At 38.3% G+C, this 14,665-nt stretch overlaps 1 protein-coding gene and 1 pseudogene across 1 annotated transcript; one reads left to right on the plus strand and one right to left on the minus strand.

The window, feature by feature from the left end:
* The first annotated feature begins 3,221 nt into the window (after positions 1 to 3,221).
* On the plus strand, positions 3,222 to 3,340 carry LOC116269932 (annotated as a pseudogene).
* Positions 3,341 to 7,177: 3,837 nt separating this feature from the next.
* On the minus strand, positions 7,178 to 14,659 carry LOC101016870 (olfactory receptor 56A1). Its single transcript, XM_021926191.2, has one exon. The coding sequence runs from the start codon at positions 14,034 to 14,036 to the stop codon at positions 13,092 to 13,094; it is 945 nt and encodes a 314-aa protein (XP_021781883.2). The 5' UTR covers positions 14,037 to 14,659; the 3' UTR covers positions 7,178 to 13,091.
* Between the last annotated feature and the right edge of the window lie 6 nt (positions 14,660 to 14,665).

Below are 14,665 nucleotides of genomic sequence, written 5' to 3' on the forward strand. Positions count from 1 at the left end.
TGTGCACCATCAGAGAGCCTAAAGACAGGCCAGCATTGTCTGTCACCACTGGCACCCACCTATATGTGCTACCTGGGGACCTGAGGACTTGCCTTCCCAGCCTCTCACCAACACTCCCAGCACCCTGTGCATGCCACCTGGAAGCAGAGGGATGCCCTGCAATCACTGCTACCACTGCCAACACAATGTATGCTACCCAGAAGCCCAAGGATCAGCACAAACAACTGGATCAGCACAAACATCAGCACAGCACTGCGACTATCAGTACCAAAACAAGCTGCCTCAAGGTTTAAGAATCAGCCCATCTCAACTTGCTAACACCAGAGTCCATGTATGCTGCCTACTAGCCCAAAGACAGGAAAACTCAGCCCACTACTGCCAACACTGATGTTCAAAGCCCAGCACATCTGACATCATTGTCCTCAGCAAAGCCTGAAGTCTACAATAACAACCACAGCCTAAGCCACTAAGAAGAACCACAAAAACTAATGACAATATGATACAGTTTGGATCTGTGTCCCCCACCCGCCCCAAATCTCATGTTGAATTGTAATCCTTAATGTTAAAGGTAGGGCCTGGTGGGAGGTGATTGACGCATGGGGGTGCTTTCCATGAATGGTTTAACACCATCCTTCGGGTGCTGTTCTCATGATAGTCAATAGTTATCTTAAGATCCGTTTGTTTAAAAGTATGTAGCACCTTCTCCCTCTTTCTTGGTCATGCTCCTGTCATGCAAGATACCTGCTCCTTCTTTGCCTTCCTCCATAAGTAAAAGCTCCCTGAGTCCTCACCCGAAGCAGATGCTGTTATGCTTCCTGTACAGCCTGTGTAACTATGAGCTAATTGGTACCAAAGAGTGAGGCCTTTTGATAAAGATACCTGAAAATGTGGAAGCAACATTGGAACTGGGTAATGGGCAGATGTTGGAAGAGTATGGAGGGCTCAAGGAGACAAGAAGATGAGGAAAGTTTGGACCTTCCTAGAGATTTGTTAAATTTTTGTGAGCAAAATGCTGATAGTGCTATGGATAATGAAGGCCAGGCTGAGGAGGTCTCAGATGGAAAACAGGAGTTTATTGGGAACTGGAGTAAAGGTCACCTTTGTTACCCTCTGGCAAAGAGCTTTGTTGGATTGTGCTCCTGCCCAGCAATCTGTAGAAATTTAGTCTTGAGAGAGATGACTTAAGGTATGTGGCAGAAAAATTTCTAAGCAGCAAAGCAAAGATGCAGCCTATGCTCATATTCATGGGCAAAAAAAAAAAAAAAACCCTGAAACTGGAACTTATATCTAAAAGGGAAGCAAAGCATTAAAGTTTGAAAAATTTGCAGCCTGGCCATGTGGTAGAAAAGGAAAGCCCATTTTCAGGGAGACGTTCAAGCAGGCTGCAGAAATATGCATAAGTAAAAAGAAACCAAGTGCTAATACCCAATACAATGGGGAAAAAATCTCAAAGGCATTTCAGAGACCTTCACAGAAGCCCCTTCCATCACAAGTTCAGAAGCCTAGGAGGGAAGAATGGTTTTGTGAGTCAGGCTCAGGGCCCTGCTGCCCTGCAAACCTTGGAACACTGCTCTCTGCATCCCAGCTGCTCCAGCTCCATTCCTGGTTCAAAGTGACTCAGGTATAGCTTAGGCCACTGCTTCAGAGAGTGCAATATGGGGTTGGAGCCTCACACAGTTCCCACTGGGACACTGCCTAGTGGAGCTGTGAGAACAGGGCCACCATCCTGCAGATTCTGGTATTGTAGGGCCACCGGCAGCTTGCATCCTGTGCCTGGAAAAGCCATAGGCACTCAATGCTAGCCTGTGAGAATAATGGGGGCTGAACCCTCCAAAGCCACAGGGGCAGAGCTGTCCAAGACCTTGGGAGCCCACCTCTTGCATCAGTGTGCCCTGGATGTGGAACATGGAGTCAAAGGAGATTATTCTGAAGCTTTAAGACTTAATGACTTCCCTGCTGGGTTTCAGACTTGCATGGGGCCTATGGCTCTTTTCTTTTGGCCAATTTCTTAATGCCTGTACCCCTGTTGTGTGATGGAAGTAACTCATTTTTGATTTTACAGGTTCATAGATGGAAGGGACTATCCTTGTCTTATATGTGACTTTGGACTTTCAAGTTAATGCTGGAAGGAGTAAAGACTTTGGGGGACTGTTGGGAAGGCATAGTTGTATTTTGCCATATGAGGACATGAGATTTGAAAGGGGCTAGGGATGGAATGCTATGGTGTGGATGTGTGTCCTCACCCAAATTTCATGTCAAATTGTAATCTCCAATGTTGGAGGAGGGACCTAGTGAGAGGTGATTGAATTTTGAGGGTGGTTTCTCATGAATGGTTTAACACCATCCCCCTGGGTGCTGTTCTCATGATAGTGAATATTATCATGAGATCAGGTTGTTTAAAAGTGTGTAGCAACTCCCACTCTCTCTCAGTCCTGCTCCTGCCATGTAAGATGCCTGCTCCTGTTTTGCCTTCCTCCATGAGTAATATCTCCCTGAAGCCTCACCAGAAGCAGATGTTGCCATGCTTCCTATACAGCCTGTGGAACCATGAGCCAATTAAAAGTCTTTTTAAAATAAATTACCCAGTCTTAGGCATTTCTTTCTAGCAGTGTAAGAATGGACTACTAAGCACTGATTACAACTGAAGAACTCCTAGGTAGACTACACTACTGTAAGCACCCAAAATCAAAGCTAAAGTTCCCTACCCAACTAACACTGTAGATACATGCACACACACACACAAAAAAGTCTTTCCTTATAAAAGTGAATCTTAAAAAGAAATGAAGACAGAGACTGTTACACCAAATGTGCAGATACCAATGTAAGGCAGCAAGAAATGTGAAAAAGCAAGAAAACATGACAACTCCAAAGTAATACAGTAATTCTACAGCAACGGATTCCAATGAAAAACAAATTTATGAAATGCCTGAAAAAGAATTTAAAATAATATTATTAAAGAAGTTCAGTGAGATACAAGAGAATGCAGATAAATAATACAAAGAAACCAGAAAAGCAATTCAGAACCTGAATGAGAAATTCAACAAAGAGATAGATATCATTAAAAAAAAGAAATAGAAAACTTGGAACTGAATAATTCAAAAAAATAAATAAAAAACACAATAGAGTTTCAACAATAGACTAGGTTAAGCAGAAGAAATAACTTCAGAACTTGAAGACAGGCTTTTGAAAATAATTCCGTCAGACAAAAAAAAAAAAATTTAGTCTATGGCCATGCCACCGTGAATGCACCCAATTTCACTGGATCTTGGAAGATAAGCAGGGTCATGCCTGGTTAGTACTTGGATGAGAGACCTCCTGGGAATATTGGGTGCTGTAGGCAAAAAAAAAAAAAAAAAAAAAAATACTCTGAAAGATGAAGAAACACTATGTGATACATGTGACACCAGTAAATGGTCAAATATTCAAATTTTAGGTGTTCTAGAAAGAAAAGAAAGAAGACATAAGCAAATGGAAATAAAACCTGTTTAACAAAATAATTGCCGAAAACTCCCCAAGTTTTACAAAAGATTTAGACATCCAGATATAGGAAGCTCAAATATCCTCAAATAAATAAAAGCCAAAACAGTTTTCTCCAAGGTATGCTACTAAAAGTTAAACTACAAGTTAAACTACTAAAAGTTCAAATAAAAAAAGAGAGACTTCTAAAAATAGCAAGAGAAAACATAAAGTCACATCTAAGGGAGCATCTATCAGATTAAGGGTGGATTTCTGAGCAGGAATCTTACAGGTCAGGAGAGAATAGAATGCTATGTTCAAAATGTTGAAACAAAAAATCTGCTAACCAAGAATACTACATTCAGGAAGGCTATCCTTCAAAAATAAAGCAGAAATAAAGTATTTCCCACACAATTAAAAGCTTATGGAATTCACCACCACTAGACTAACCCTATAATAAATGCTTAAGGGAATCCTATATCCGAAAGTGAAAGAACCTTATCTACCATTATGAAAACACATGAAAGTACAAAACTCACTAGCAGAACAGACACAAATAAGAAAGAGAAAGAATTCAAATGTCATCAGTACATAAAACTATCAAGCCTCAGTAATAAATATGAAAAGAGAAATAAAGGAGGAAAAGATATACAAAACAACCAGGAAACAGTTAACAAAATGGCAGGAATAAGTTCTCAGATGTCAGTAATAACTTTTAATGTAAACAAATTAAATTTCCACTTAAAAGACGTAGACTGGCTGATAAGATATTTTAATGACCCTACTATGTGCTGCCTGCAAGAAACTCACTTCACCTGTACAATAAATATAGACTGAAAGTGGAGAGATAGAAAAAGATATGTCATGCAAATTGAAACCAAAGGTGGACAGGAATAACTATACTTATGTCAGATTAAACAGACTTTAAGTCATAAATATTATAGTAAAAAGAGAGAGAAGATCATCAATTCAGCAAGCAAATATAACAATTATATATATTTTATATATATACACATATATATACAATGCCAATACAATAACAGGCAGAGTATTAGATAGCATTAGACAGATTATCTAGACTGAAAGTCAACAAAGAAAAATTGAGTTCAAAATCCACTTTAGACTACATTGAAATAACACAAAACATTTTATCCAACAGCTATAGAATATACATTCATCTCATCAGCACAAAGAACATTGTCCAAAATAGAATACGTATTTGGCAACAAAACAAGTCTTAACAAATTTTTTAAATCTTCTCAGATCACAGTAGAATAAAACTAAAACTTTGGAAACTGTACAAATAAATGGAAATTAAACAAGCTCCTAAATGATCATTGAGTTAATGAAGAAATTGAGAATAAAATTTTTTAAATTATTGAAACAAACAAAAATGAAAATAGAATATACCAAAAACTATGTGCTACAGCAAAAGCAATGCTAGGAGAAAAGTTTATAGCAATAAATGCCTATATCAAAAAAGTAGAACGATTTCATGTAAACAACCTAATAATGTACCTCAAGAAATTAGAGTAGCAAAAACAAACAAAATCCAAAAATAGTAGAAGAAAAAAATAAAAATCAGAATAGAACTTTAAAAAGTCTCAAAAAGACAAAAAAAAGTGAAAATTTGATTTTTTGAAAAGATAAACAAAATTGATAAACTTCTAGCTAGACTAACCTAAAGAAAAAGAGAGAAGATGCAAATAAAATCAGAAACAAAAAGGAAGATAGTACAATAGATACCATAGAAATACAAAATATTATCAATGACTACAGGGAACTACATACTAAGAAACTGGAAAACCTAGAGGAAATAGACAAATTCCTGGACATATACAACCTAATGAGATTAATAAGGAAGAAATAGAAAACCTGAAAATGCCAATAGCGAGTAATGAGAATGAATCAGTAATAAAAAGCCTGCCAACAAAAAAAAGCACAAGGCCAGAAAGTTTTACTGCCTTATACTACCAAATTTGTAAAGAAGAAATAACACCAATTCTTCTGAAACTATTCCAAAAAATTAAAGAGGAGGGAATTATTCCTAACTCATTCTGAAAGGCTGCTACTACCCTGACACCAAAAACAAACAAGGACATAACAGAAAATAAAACACAAGCCCATATTCTTGATGAACATAGTTGTAAAAATCCTCCACAAAATACTAGCAAATCAAATCCACCAATACACCAAAAAGATAATACATCATCATCAAGTGGGATTTATCCCAGGAATGCAAAAATGGTTCAACACATGCAAATCAATAAATGTGATACATCATGTATTTGTCCATTTTCTCATGCTGCTGATAAAGACATATCTGAAACTGGGCAATTTACAAAAAAAATAGGTTTAATTGGACTTACAATTCCACATGGCTGGGGAAGCCTCACAATCATGGCAGAAGACAAGAAGGAGCAATTTATATCTTGCATGGATGGTGGCAGGAAAAGAGAGGAGCTTGTGCAGGGAAACTCCAGTTTTTTTAAACCAGCAGATCTTATGAGACTCATTCACTATCATGAGAATTATGGGTGCAGGAAAGACCCGCCCACATAATTCAATTGCCTCCCAATTGTCTTTCCAATTTAATAAGACAATATGTCAGGCAATAGCATAACTAAGATACTAAACCTGACTTCCAAACTTAAAATTCAAGTCTCATTATGCCAAAAGTGAATATCAGAAGGCTTTTTCTCAAAGAATTTAGGCACATTATTCAATTCATCACTCTGTGAATTCAAGGAGAAGTGAGACCTTGATCCCTCTCTTGGCTCTATCTACAGGCAAACTAGCATTTACTTTTCCAGGAGTAAGCACAGGTTTAAGGAAAGTCTCTCAACCTCTTTCTTAAACAGGACACAGTCTTAATTCTATCATAAGTATACTGGTAAATATAAGAGATCTAGTGACTGTTTCAGAAAATATATCAAGGTTTATTTTTTCAAGGAGTGTTGACTCATGTAGGTCTCCTTCCCCACCACACACTAACAACAGCATCTCTTGACAGACCACAAGAATTCTGCATAAACTCAAAAGCTAAGCAGAAAATACATTGTTTCCAATCAAATACCAGGATCTTGACATAATCATAGCAGAATGTCAAGGCAGATTTCAAATATATGTTTGAACAGTCCTAAGCTAGGAACTGAAATTCTTTGGCTATTAAGGCTCTTTTTTTGTTTCATATGAATTTTAAAATAGTTTTTTCTAGTTCTGTAAAGAATGTCATTGGTAATTTGACTGGAATAGCATTGAATCTGTAAATTGCTTTGGGCAGTATAGTGATTTTAATGATATTGATTGTTCCTATCCATGAGCATGGGATGTCTGTCCATTAGTTTGTGTCTCCTCTGATTTATTTGAGCAGTGTTTGGTAATTCTCACTGTAGAGTTCTTTCACCTCCCTGAATAGCTGTATTCCTTGGTATTTTGCTTTTTGTGTGGCACTTGTGAATGGGATTGCCTTTCTAATTTGGATCTCAGTTTGGTTGTTGGTGTTATGTAGGAATGCTAGTGATTTTTGTACATTAATTTTGTATCCTACAACTTTACTAATGTTGTTTATCAGTTGAAGGAGCTTTTGGGCCTGGACTATGAGGTTTTCTATATATAGAATCATGTCATCTGCAAACAGAGATAGCTTGACTTCCTGTCTTCTTATTTGGATGGACTTTATTTCTTTCTCTTGCCTGATTGCTCTGGCTAGGACTTCTAATACTATGTTGAATAGAAGTGGTGAGAGAAGTCATCCTTGCCTTGTGCCAGTTTTTTAGGAGAATGCTTCCATCTTTTGCCCATTTTTGGAGGTCAAAAGTTAAGAGAATATTTTAGAATTCCTTTGAGTAAAGAAGACTGATAGAAATCCAGCCTGATAAAAAGTTAGATGATGTGTATAGCAGTCCTTCTCAAGTCTGACGGCCTTAAGATAAGCATCATTAAGTAGAAAAAGAGTGGCATGGAGAAAGGGAGAAGACAATAAAGAAAAGAAAAGTATGGAAATTATGCCTAAGAAAATCCTTTGAGTGTGATCACTAGCACATTGAACTGACCTGATACAGATAGATCAAGAACCTATTAGGCCTTTGAGGGGGTTTATTGCCAAAGAAACACGAACTTGACTTTTAAAGAAAGTTTTTGATTTAGAATTTAAAAATATGTTGATCCTACGCAAATTACAATTAGAAAGGAGAAACAAGTTCTATTGTTTTACAGCACTAAAGGATGATAATAGTCAACAATAATACATTGTATATTTTCAAATAGCTAGAAGAAAGAATATCGCATCTACCCAACACAAAGAAATGATAAGTGTTTGAGATGATGGATATGCTAATTACCCTGATCTGCTCACTACATGCTGTATATAACTTCATAAATACGTATAATTATTATGTATCAATTTAAAAATGCACAATTAAATAAAAATTTATTTAAAGTACTGATACTAATATTTTGTAAGTAGAAAGTAGGTTCAAATGCAGTGTCACTCCAAAAGAAGTCACATTGTTTGATGCTTGCTTCATTTAAGATAATGGGAACATTAATAAAGGCACATTTGGGATAATGGGAATATTAATAAAGGCACAAACCCCCAAAGGCAGATGGCATTAAAGAAACGATAAAAAGCAGTTGTCAGGACATTGAAAACAATGATCAGGAGAGTTCCTCCTAGAGAACACAAACAATGTGTAATCAAGAAACTTGTCCCACTCTCAGTAAGTAGAAATATTGCAATATCTGCTCCTAAAGTAGTCTCACATTACTATTAAGTTACTGCTAACTGAATTCTATGCTTCATTTTCAGTTGGAAATCATCTGCTCCACCATTAATAGAGAGATGGAACATCATTGGTGAAAGAGAAATCACAATGGGATCTGATGGAGAAGGCCACACACATCTGTAGGTCTTGGATTTTTTGCTTCATAGAGTGATCAGACGAGAGCTTGGGTGGTCTCCCTTGGTAAGGAGGTAAGCATATTGCATATGTAGGAAAAATAGAAATGAAAATTTATGATCAAGGCTCCTTTGCAAGCAGCTGGATCTATGTGAGGAGTCTGGCCTATGAAATGATAGAGAAAATGATGTCTCTCCTAGTTTGGGGCCCTAAAGCTTACAAGATCCTGCATATTCTTTCTCTTTCTGGCTCGCCAGCCAGATTTAAAAGCACCAGTGAAGTTCTCTAAGAATGCAGAACATGGAGGATCCATGTAATAAAAAAAGCATGGGTCCCTAAATGTTGATGTGGAGCAAAGCCCTCATGCATGGCAATGAGATGTGGATGAGAAGTAAACTTTTATTGTGTTGACCACTGTGCTATCATTGTTATAGTAACTAACTTTACTTGCACTGACTAATTCAATGCTTGATGAGTTTTTGGTGTACTCTGCCTTTGATATCTATAATCTGGAGCAGGAAAAACTTAGGAAACTACAAATCTATTCAGTGAAAGATTAAAAATATACCTCAATCCCTAGACTCTGAAGTAGGAAAAAATGGGTTTATGTAGCAAAATGCCTTAACTCTCAATTTTGACTCTGGTCCCTATTCATTAAACGACTATGCATAATTTATCATTTTACTCAGTTGCCTGATCTGCAAAAATGGGAATTATAATTCATGGGCTATTTTGACAATAATCTCTCTAAAAGATAGTTTTCCTGTATGTTCATAGTGCTAATCACACATAAAGAACTCAATAACTAATTTTTGGTTGAATACATGAAGAAATGTTGTTATTATATACAGTACTCAGCCAAATGCTGATAATGTAATATGGTATGAAACACCAAGGATATTTACTATCCTTATGAATACCTGACTCATGTCAGTGATTTGGTATTGACTTTTAAATGTTGCTGAAGGAAAGAAAATCATCGTATAAATTGGTATGTCTCTTTTATTTGTTAAATTAATCCCTCAAGTCCCTATGTGCCCTATGAGCAGGAAGTACAGGAGTTTTCTAAACAGACTTCCCCATCCTCTTTCAAACACCTGAGATTGAGAACCGGCATTCACTACAGTACTGCTATTCCTACAAAGAGCCACAAAGGGGCAATGTTGACTTGCCAACTATGAAGAGTTTGCTTAACTTCAGAGGTTGCTGTTTAGGTTCTACAGTTGCACAGTCTTGATGCCCTAAACTTGGTCTCTGATATCTCAGAACTCTCACTGCCTAGAATATACATCAAAGCATAATAAAGTATCAGGATGGCTAGGCACTAAAAACCTTTCTGTGAAAAATGGAAAATGTAGTATTGTTCCCTCAGCAATACTTAGGTCTTTGTTTTGAGCTTTGGCTACCAACATAGGGTCCCTTCTTCCTCCAACTTAATTCCAGAGGACTTGTTATTCTTTCTTTCCACTGGCCTTGATTTAAGTCAGCTATGGTATTGAATAGCAATGTTCAATGATATCAGATCTTCCTTCTCAAGAGGCTGTGTTCCTCATGCAAATGTGACTAACCTGCAAACCAGGGAGTGAGGGGAGTGACCTTTGGAAAGCTACTCCTGTCTCTCTTCTCATGTTCTGAATGCACCCTCTTCCAATGCAGTTGGAACATATTCAGATTGTACCAGCAAACCAAATCTTCATAGATTTTCTCAGTTTAAAAAATTGACAAAACATCTGTACCCCATCCATTTAAAATGCCTTTAATTTATACTACTTCATTATATCCACTCTAGACAGTGGTTGAAAACCTTTACAGAGAGGACATGTTTTAACATTTTGCTATGGGAACTTCACAGCAGAGTTGGGTCTGCTGTTCAAAGTCGGATTCTTTGGTTATCTTGCTCCTTTATCATCTGTATGAGGATTTACTTCAAAGCCTATCTAAGACCTTGAGACCAGTTACTTCACCACTTGCAGTGAGTGCGACAATTTTATGAGAAATCTGTGGTACTCTAAACCTCTGTACTTAGAACCAGAGCAGAGAGCCAACTTGAAGTATGTGGCTTATCCATTTGTTACATTTAGGACTCTACTACTGGGAAACTAGAGGTTAAAATTAGACATGATTTTTCAACTCTTCACTTAGCTAATTCAATATCATAAGTAAGGAAATGTTTACTGAGCCCCTCAATATGCGAGAGCTGTGCTAGTTACTGTGAGGAGTGACCACTGTTGTCCCACTGCTCTCTTGGTCACTCCAACCTTTACAAATCCCTACAACAAAGTTGGTAGTTCCTATCCTTATGTGCACCCAGTTTGAGTCAAGCGTCTCATAATTGTGTTGGCCATTTGCATTGATCTACAGAAGCCTGGTTTAGGAATTAACATCTGAGTTTTGGCCCAAATAGCATAGATTCCTCTTTGTGTTCATTCTGGGCTTGCTCCTGGGTGAAATCATGGCAGATGCAGGGAAGGAATTCCTGGAAAGACCAATGGAGTTGACCAAATGCTTGAAAATATCACCTGATTACAGACACATTATATTTCTATGAATTATATCCTATTAGATTCCTTTTTAAAAACTCACTTTTATAATCATGTATAGAAGGCTCTTATGAAAAGTAAATATTATTATTCATAGACATTGGTATATTGCAAGTGCTCAAAACACAAGAAGTTTGATTTTCATTATGAGCATTATTTTAGAAAATCAGTAATGAAGTTGGCCTTTATATCCTCTGAGGGACAATAGGAAAGCAGTGAGATAAAACTCTCCTAGCAACTGTGAGATGGAGAGAAGTTCTATTAGAGAATTCTCTTCTTAATAAAAAAAAATGACAGATACTGAGTTGCACCTGTGGCTCTGGCTTGAAACAATGAGAGCCAACCCTGAAGGTACTAAGAGCCCCTTCCTGTAAGCCAATGGGTATAATTTTTCTTTCCTGCTGTTGTTGAGTGACTGGAAGAAATTCTCCCCCTAGAGCCCACACCGGCATTGGGTTGGAGTTACTTTATCTAATCCCTACAACGTGGGGCAGTTGATCTTACTCCTTTTACCAGCTTCACGTCAATTCCTTCATAGCTATGAATGCTGACTCTAAACATGATGTCATGTTTCTCCACCCACCCACACTAGCAGACTTGATTCTGACTCTAGTTCCCTGGTAGGAACAGTGCACTGCAGGGTGATGTTATTGGTGCTCCTCCATAGTCACAAGCTTTCAGACCCAAGGAAGATTGGAGCTGTGCCTGTTAATAACACTTACCTCTCAGTACCAAGCCTGCCATCCATACTGTACTCTGTCATACTGGCGCTGGGAGTCAAATCCTTCTTTGCCAGCAGTCTCTGAGTTTCTACCTACAGAGAGCAATGAAAACATTAGAAGGTTGAAACACGGAGAGGGACACTTGCTCTTTCTGTCTCTTCCTGTCTTGTCAGTCTTCCTTAGCAGCAACTCTTTATCCTTGAAGTGAAATTGATTCTAGTCTCCAGATTGGTTGATTGGTTGGTTCTGGTTTTTGTTTAACTCCCAAAATCAGCCTCATTGAACTCCCTCAAAAATACCAGCAACATCAAGGTAGTGTCCCATCCTCAAAGATTTTAGTCCCAGCTCTGAGGGCCACATCCTCTGAGGTCCTATGGCTCAAGTACCAATTAGAGACAGCATCCTTCCTCAGATATCTGAGATCCAGTTCTATGGGCCACTTCCTAATCTTTTAGGTTCTAATGACCTAACCTCTTTCCAAGTGGAATTTTCTTCCCATAGATACTATCTCTCTGCTACTTGAGCCTCCTTTTTTCCATCATTGACTCCAATACCCATTTAAATTATTGTTTACATTAAATTATCTGTAAATAAACAGTGTAGGTTCTTTATTCACCTAACTGGAACCATTATTATCCAGAAACCTGACACTATGCCATATCTTCCCACATTCAACTACAGTACTTGGGCAGTCAACAGATCAAATAAGACCTGATATTCGGTTCACTAAATGTGTAGCTTAAACATATAGGGTAAATGGTTAACACAACGTCCTAGTCAGCTTTCCTGTTTTCTACCCTCGTTGAGTCCCTTCTCCCTGTCTGCATCCATCCTCACTTTCAAGACTCTCTCTAAGGTGATGAGGCTATGTAGGATAGAATAGAAAGCTGGCATTGCTTTATATTGTTGTCAAGCTCCTTTCTTGTTGCCCAGCAGAAGTTTTGTCAGGCAAGACTCGGCCTTCTCTGAGAAGTCCCTTGGGTCTCAAAGAAGTAAGAATAGTCAGAAAATACCTGTGGACATCCAGAAAGACAAAATACAGGTCAAAGGAAAGCAAAGGCTGGTCTTCAGCTTCAATTGCAATTGAGGAGACATTTCAACTATGTAGAAAGAGCCTAGGTTTTATTCTTTTTGCTTCCCACATATGTGATCTTTGGTCATTTCCCTTCCTAAAAGCATCTCTTTTTTCTACTATGTGAAATGAAAGTAACAATGCCTGCAGAGATGTGCTGAACATTAAATTACTTAAATGTAATTGCCGAGGTTCAAAGCAGCCACTCAATAAATACAATTTTCTTCCCCTTGCCTACCTCCACCTGAACCAGGCAAGGAAAGTGAAAGAAGGAATCTGGTTCAGTAATGAAGGGAGTCTCAGTGCATGCAATAAATACTCACTGACATTTATCTACTTCACTGCATAAGTAAAATCACTGAAGAGGAAGAACAGGAGGTATCAGAAATGTTTTACATATTCACCTCCTTCTCTGCAGTAGTTTTTGAATTCCCTGTTTTATCTCTTTGATCTGAACCCCATACACAATACGGTTCAATGCAGGAGGAATAAGGTGATGAAGGACATTGAGCAGGATCAGGATGTCCATGGGGACCTTCTTTCTGGCCACATTTATCAACACCAAAACCAGCAGTATGGTGCTGAAGAAAAGAATGAGGATGAAGTGGGAGCCACATGTGCTCAGGGCCTTCACTGCTGCCCCCTCTGCTTTGAATCTAAGCATGGCTCTTAGAATGAAGGTGTAAGAGAGGAAGATGAGGATGAAAACCAAGCCCAGCAAGGTCCAACCAGCCACAAATTGGTAGATTCTGTTAAGGGTGAAATTATCACAGGAGAGCCTGGACACAGACAGGTTGGCACAGATGCAGTTCTCAATGACGTTTTTCCCACAGTAATGGAGCAGGGAAGTGAGGATAGGAATGGGTACAGTAAGAAAGGCATTCTGCACCACAATGAAGACACTAGCTTTGGCCACAAATTGATTAGTGATAATGGACGGGTACCGCAGTGGGTGGCATATGGCCACGTAACAGTCATAGGCCATGACTATAAACGTGCAGGACTCTATGGGGAGGAAACTGTTCATGATGAACATCTGGAAGAAGCAGGCAGGGAAACTGATCAACCTGAGGTCAAACCAGAAGATGGCCAGGACCTTAGGGATGACGGTGAGGCAGAGTACGATGTCCAGCAGGGAGAGGAGGCTGAGCAGGTAGTACAGGGGCTGGTACAGCAAGGCCTCCAGCTGGATGGTGATCAGGAGGGTGGTGTTAGCCCCCATGGCCAGGAGGAAGAGAAGGCTGAGGGGCAGGGACAGCCAGTGCTGCCAACTCTGGAAGTCGGGGAAGCAGATGAGGAGGAATTCAGAGACTGGAGCAGTGGAATCATTGCTGGGTGATGCCATAGGCTGAATCGTGAGCTGAGTAGGCTTCTCATGACTGTGTGTATGGGCAGATACAAGAGGTTATTTTTACAAATTGCTTTAAAAATTATCCCTTTCACTTACTCTTTAGGAAGCCAATGATAGGTGGTTCACTTTTGCCAAGTAAGGCAAATTTCAGCCAATATTCTAAAGGTAGAATTGTGAGACTTGATAAATAATTGTGTGGTCTACGAAGAAAAATGAATGAATGATAAACCTATGAAGTTTTGAAAAAAGGGTACTGACATGCAGTAACCTCAGTATACATTAAAACATATTATAAACGCGCAACAAATTAAGCCACTATGTTACCAGTGTAAGAAAAGCAATGGTAGATGAGAAGGTTTTTTAATAAACCATTTTGGAGAAAAATAGCTTTAATTAGGTCTTTGCTTTCTACTATACACCAATATAATTTCAGATGGATATTTTTGTTACATCTCTTATCCAGACTCATGGTATACTAGAAGAAAATAGAATGTAAATTTGGTTAAATCATCCCTTTGCTAAAATTTCAATCTATATGAACATAACTATTCATTTCCCACAACCTGAGCCTGAGCATCCTAGTGCTCCTGGAATAAAACTTAAAAAAAAAGAAAGAAGGGAGG

Source organism: Papio anubis, chromosome 12, assembly GCF_008728515.1.
Source record: "Papio anubis isolate 15944 chromosome 12, Panubis1.0, whole genome shotgun sequence".
Classification (NCBI taxonomy): domain Eukaryota; kingdom Metazoa; phylum Chordata; class Mammalia; order Primates; family Cercopithecidae; genus Papio; species Papio anubis.

Excerpts from the sequence above, each read along its gene's own strand:
- LOC101016870 (XM_021926191.2), bottom strand. The coding sequence starts at position 14,036 with ATGGCATCACCCAGCAATGATTCCACTGCTCCAGTCTCTGAATTCCTC.